Source organism: Lotus japonicus, chromosome 2, assembly GCF_012489685.1.
Source record: "Lotus japonicus ecotype B-129 chromosome 2, LjGifu_v1.2".
Taxonomy (NCBI): Eukaryota; Viridiplantae; Streptophyta; class Magnoliopsida; order Fabales; family Fabaceae; genus Lotus; species Lotus japonicus.
The window spans coordinates 48,084,636-48,090,902 of NC_080042.1; the positions used below are offsets into that span (position 1 = coordinate 48,084,636).

The 6,267-nt window shown below is 41.4% G+C and overlaps 1 protein-coding gene across 1 annotated transcript; it reads left to right on the forward strand.

Annotated features, from left to right (window-relative positions):
• Positions 1-220: 220 nt before the first annotated feature.
• Positions 221-3,695, forward strand: LOC130738179 (trihelix transcription factor DF1-like). Its single transcript, XM_057590109.1, has 2 exons — positions 221-712; positions 1,554-3,695. The coding sequence occupies exons 1-2, from the start codon at positions 420-422 to the stop codon at positions 3,220-3,222; spliced, it is 1,962 nt and encodes a 653-aa protein (XP_057446092.1). The 5' UTR covers positions 221-419; the 3' UTR covers positions 3,223-3,695.
• The last annotated feature ends 2,572 nt before the right edge of the window (positions 3,696-6,267 follow it).

Consider the following 6,267-nt stretch of genomic DNA (forward strand, 5'->3'; position numbering starts at 1 on the left):
CTTTATACAAGGATCTGAAAGAAATAAAATAAAGATTGAGGATTCCAAAATAAAAATAACCAAAATATTGAAAAAAAGGAAAATTTATTATTCTTGTTGTAATTATTGACATGAAAAATCAACAAAATTAAAGAAAAATACAAAAAGGCAAAAATATTAACTTCTTGAGATTGCCAGGCAGATCCCACCCAAATAAATTAATAAATTCACCAACACACACACGTTCATACACACACATACACATCTGTGATAAAACCCATCAAATAATTCACCACCCTTTTTCTTCTCTCCCATTATCTTTTGCCCATATAGTATTTTTTTCTTCCTCTGTAAATTGCTTAGGTTCTGTGCTGTTTTTGTAGGGAACAAAGAGTAGAAAGAGAGAGAGAGATAGGTAGATAGAGACTATAGAGAGTCCTATGCTGGGGGACTCAGCAGTGTTGGGAACAGCAGGAGGAGGAGGAGGAAGCTCTGGAGATGCAGCAGTGGCAGCAGCTGCTGCTGCAGCAAGAGCTCATGACGGCGGTGATACGGCGGCGGGTGGTGGTGGAGGCGGATCAAATTCAGGGGATGATGAAAGGGGTGACCGGAGCTTTGGCGGTAACCGGTGGCCTAGACAAGAGACTCTGGCTTTGTTGAAGATACGGTCAGATATGGACGTTGCTTTTAGAGATGCCAGTGTTAAGGGTCCCTTGTGGGATGAAGTTTCAAGGTGAGTGTGAGTCATTCATTTTTGTTTTCAATTTTCATTTTGATTTACCATTTTCACTGTACTTTCTTTTCAGATTTTAATCACCATAATTGAATGCAAGTTTCATCAGCTTTCTTTCTGAGAGATCTGAAAATTCTGATCAATTCTTCTTCAACTTTTGTTCTTTCATCAAATGTGCATCTTTCACTTCAATTCTATCCTCACCCTTTCTCTCTCTCTTTCATTGGATTTGTTACCCTGTGTGTGTACAGTTCTTTTTGTTTTTTTGTTTTAATTATTCTAAAATTCAGCAATTCTTCCCCCCCTTTTTCTTTCATGGTCTTTAATTCAAACATAAACTGTTCATGAAAATAATTTTATAGATATATGCAGCATCTATAGCTTGGATGTGATTTGCTTTTCACATATCCATTTTGGTACATGCTTTCTTTTTCCCAAATAAGTTACCACCAGCTTCAATTGAGTCTCCAAAAGCATGATTTTCCATTTTTCCTCCTCCTTTATTTCAGTTACCCACTCTTATTAGGAAATTAAGGTAGATTTCAAAATCTTCTCACTTGAGGGTCATGTAATTTTCATGGGAAACATTTCCATTCACCAATTCACTGTATTTGTCATGAAAATCAACACCACTATCCTTTCCTTATCTTCAGCTCTCTTCATTTACTAAGTGCTCCATTATTTCCATGCTTTCGCCCGGAATTCGCGATATTTTTGTTCGAATTTATTTATTATTGCATGCTTCAATTGGTTCTTATCCGATGAATCGATTTAATGCGATAAGATAGACTCGAATATACTTGTTTTTTTTTTAATTGTGAATTTTTGGTGTCTATCTCAGGAAATTGGCAGATCTTGGGTATCACAGAAATGCCAAGAAGTGCAAAGAGAAATTTGAGAATGTTTACAAGTACCACAAGAGAACCAAGGAAGGAAGAAGTGGGAAATCAGATGGGAAAACCTATCGTTTCTTTGATCAATTACAAGCCCTTGAAAACAACCCTTCAATTCAATCCCCAACAGCTCCAAAACCGCCACAACAGCAAACTGCATCACTGCCTGCAATTCTATCCCCAACTCCTTCAAAACTGCCAAAACAAACACCACCACCAGCAACAACACATGCATTATCATCATTGTCACTTCCAACCACAACAGTGCCATTGCCATTGCCACCAACATTGGTTAACACAATCCCGAGCACCACCTCCATTACTGTTCCATCAATAGCCCCTTCTTACCCACCATCAAACCCTTCATTTTTCCCATCAACAACAAACCCTCCTCACACCATCACTCCACCTTCCTTCCCCAACATACCGACGGATCTCTTGTCCGATTACAGCACTTCGTCGACATCCTCGGACGAAACAATGATGGAAGCCGGAGGAACACGGAAGCGGAAGAGGAAATGGAAGGACTTCTTTGAGAGGCTAATGAAGGAAGTGATGGAGAAGCAGGAGCAGCTGCAGAAGAGGTTCCTGGAGGCCATTGAGAAACGCGAGCAAGAGCGAACGGCTAGAGAAGAAGCGTGGAAGATGCAGGAGATGCAAAAGATCAACAGGGAGAGAGAAATTCTCGCCCAAGAGAGATCAATTGCCGCAGCAAAAGATGCAGCCGTCATGACATTTCTGCAGAAGATTTCTGAACAACAAAATCTCACTCCTACATCCAACAACAACAACAACAATGCACAACAACCACAAGACCCCGCTCCAGCACCATCACCAGCACTAGTACCGGTACCTGTACCAGTATCGGTACCGGCACCAGTGCAAACACCAATCCTGGTGGCGCAACAAATTACAGCTGCTCCGGTTCCGCAAGCGCCACAACCATTGGCCCCACAAGAGGTCCCACCACAACATCAGCATCATCAGGTGCAGCAACAAGTGACCAATTTGGAAATGATAAAAGGTGATAATGGAGAGAGTGTGGGTGTGATGCCAGCTAGCTCTTCAAGGTGGCCAAAAGCTGAGGTTGAGGCACTGATAAAGCTAAGAACGAGTTTGGATACAAAGTACCAAGACAGTGGTCCTAAAGGACCACTATGGGAGGAGATATCAGCGTTGATGAGGAAAATGGGGTACAACCGGAATGCCAAAAGATGCAAGGAGAAATGGGAGAATATCAACAAGTACTTTAAGAAAGTGAAGGAGAGCAACAAGAAGAGGCCAGAAGATGCAAAGACTTGTCCTTATTTTCACCAATTGGATGCTCTATACAGGGAGAAGAGCAAGATGATGGAGAGCAGCTTGATGAAGCCTGAGAGTGCTGCGGCGGCCACAGCAATGATGGCACCATTGATGGTGCGGCCGGAGCAGCAGTGGCCGCCCCAACCGGTACCAGATGTCACCATGGTAGATGCTGGGAGTGATCGTCGGCACAGTGAGGAGGAGGACTATGATGATGATAATGATTATGATGACAAGGATATTGGCGATGAAGATGAAGATGATGAAGGAACTGGTAAGTACGAGATTGTGGCGAGTAAGCCGGCACCGAGGTGAGAAGAATAAATTTTGAGTACTATACACCAGAAACCGGCGGTGACGGTGGTGGAGGGTATTGCAGATTTTGATTATACACATATAGAATGAAATTGGGTATAGGGGTTGAGGAATCTGAAATGGAAGTAAGCATATAGTCAGCAAGATTATATGTTTCTTTAATTTTCTTTTCAATTTTAGAAAGGAATAATTAATTATTTTTTGAGCTAAATAAATAAGTTGATGAGAGGAAGAAGGAAATTCAAGATAGGGAGAGGTTCAGACTTCAGAGGTTCCATAAAAATGAATAATGGAAGAAACCTTGCTTAATGTTGCTGTACTTTTTTTTTTAATGTTCAAGGTGGTGTAAATGGGAGAAACAATTAATTGGGGGGGGGGGGTTGTTTTTTTCTTTTCTTCTTTAATTTGTTATTTTTCTAAATTATCCTTTTTTTATTTTCTTACTCTTCAAATGTCAGTATCATTTTTGTTTACCTCTTTCAGTGTTTCATTGTTCATTTTGATGAGAATTAATTGATTTTCTTTTCGCATTTGCACTATATACCAAATTGTCCGAACACACAAGGAGAGGAAGGAGAAAGAGAGTGGAATACTTTTTTTCTTGTGTAAAAATATGAGGTCAGAAAAATGAAAAAGTTAAATTGTGGTGCAGAAAAAATGAAAGAGAAGAATGACTGTGTGGAGCAAAATAGGTTAATACTGAAAAATGGGAGAAAGTAGAAAAGGGGTTTAAATCATAGGGACAGTGACCAGACCATTAGTGTTGGAATAGGACCCTTTCCGTAGCAGAAAATGGCAGCATCACACATGGAGTCATAAACCTTCAAGGAGGGTCCACTAAGAGGAATCTTGTGAGGAGTGATTAACCTGACTTTGAAGATGGAAGCTGCCGTAACATTTGCTGTGCATCCAAGGATAAGTGTCAGTACTAGAAAATGATGAAGGTTTTTGACGTGGCAAAATGCATTCATAAAATAAAGCTTGGAGGCACATCCTCCACCCAAACATGCTTGGAAAAAGAAGAGGCATTCCTAACCATGAAACCGGCCGCAAAATTACCATCGCGACGCACAAAAGAAAGATTAACATGATCAAACAAATGAACTAATACATAACAGTCGCTAAGTATTGAAAATAAATAGGAATGCTTCCTCCATGCCTCATATAGCTAAAGGCAATCAGTTTCAAACAGAACAGAATGAAACACAAGTTAGGTAGCTAGCTCCATAGACCACTGAAGGCAAAGAGCTTCTGCTATAACTAGGGAGAACACCACTATAGGTTACTGGGCTGTCGTTGCCAAAATCTCACCATTTTTATCCTCTGCAACCATCCCAAAGCCTGCAAGACGATCACCACCCACCGCAGCATCAGATTAATTTTCGTGGTCTTGTTGTGGTCTGGTCCAGTGGCTCGGGTACTAAAAATAAGGTATGTTCGCTGCTGGCAGAGCTGAAGCTCGAAGTGCTGAAGCACGCAGCAGCACCGAGGTGGTCAGCACGTCCACACCTGCAAAAACTAATATGTTTCGCCTCTACCAGATCGAGTATATCAGACGTTGCAACTCAGCTATCAGCTCCTCATCCGCCTCAGTCAGGAACTGCTGCATAAAATCATGGAACCTAGTCTCTTCTTCCACGCACAAACCTAACTGAGATCCAAACCAATAGCACCTCACTACCTCACACACCATGAACAAGTGATCCACAGTCTCCTCCTCGATGCCACATAGAGGACAAAGGTTGTCGAGGTTGTCGACATCAACACCGCGCCGTCAAAGGGAAGCACGAACTGGTAGGATATTTGTGCACGCTCTTCATACAACCTCCTTGCATCTTGGAAGAGCTGGTTCTTTCCAGAATTTACGTCTTAATGCAACTACCATCGACAACTTTGTTGACGCCAAGGGAGAAGATTGAGCCACCGTCTATTGAATGAAATCATATCTCGACCTTGTAGTGTACCCACCAATTGTTGTTCCCGTCCAAAAAAGCACATCTTCTGGTTTTTGCAGCGAAAGAGGGACAAACAGAATCTTAGCCATTGTCACCAGGAAAAAGACCCTCTCTATTAAAGGTTTATTCCACTTTGTCTCTGGAATTAAAAGGTCTGCCACTTTCTCAATGCGGAGTTCTTCCACCACATTATACCGAGCATTTACAAACGCCATCAGACCAAACATTCACTGTCAAGCCAATACCAACTCTCGATGCTCCCCGCGTTCAAACACCCATGAAGTTTTTAAAATACTTGTCCAAGCATAGCTTAGACGGTAGCCACGCTTAGCACCAATCATGGTTCCACTATGGAAATATACCGACTTATAAGTGCGACCAAGCAAAGTACCGGTGAATTATGAATACGCCACCAATTTTTACCCACCAATGCCAAGTTAAAAGACTTAAACCAAGACCCCCATCCACATTGGGACGACAAAGATTTTTCCCATTTCACCCAATGGAGACTCGTCAGTCAACATCACCAACCCAAAATAATTAAGCAATCATCCTCTCAATTTTAGAACATAAGCCATCCGACAAGATAAAACATGACATAATTTAAGCAGGGATGGCCTGAGTCACCACTTTGATCAAGACGTCTCTCATTTCTCGTGACAGAGAGCTCTCCTTCCACCCCTTGAGTTTTTCCACATGCATTCCTTCACAAATATGAAGATATGGGTTTTGACTTACCAATAATCGTTGGAAGTCCCAAATATTTGTCATAGCTTTCCACTGCCTTTACTCCTAACAATTGTTTCAACTTAGAGAAACGGTTCTCTGGCACATTTTGGCTAACTGAAAGCATGGACTTATCCAAATTTATGACCTTCCTGGAACCTTGCTCATAGGTGGAATGTGTTTAATACATTCAACCTCCTCATGAGTAGCCCGGAAAAAAAAAGAACGCTAGCATCTGCAAAAAGAAGGTGAAAAATCACAGGAGCAGATATTGCAATCCTAATACCACTCAAACTAGAATAAGCTACTTCTTGTTGAATCAAAGTATAGAAAGCTTCCCCACACAAAATAAGTAGATAGGGGG

Coding starts and splice junctions, on each gene's coding strand:
- LOC130738179 (XM_057590109.1), top strand. CDS start 420: ATGCTGGGGGACTCAGCAGTGTTGGGAACAGCAGGAGGAGGAGGAGGA. Junction 713..1,553: donor TTGTGGGATGAAGTTTCAAG/GTGAGTGTGAGT, acceptor TGTCTATCTCAG/GAAATTGGCAGATCTTGGGT.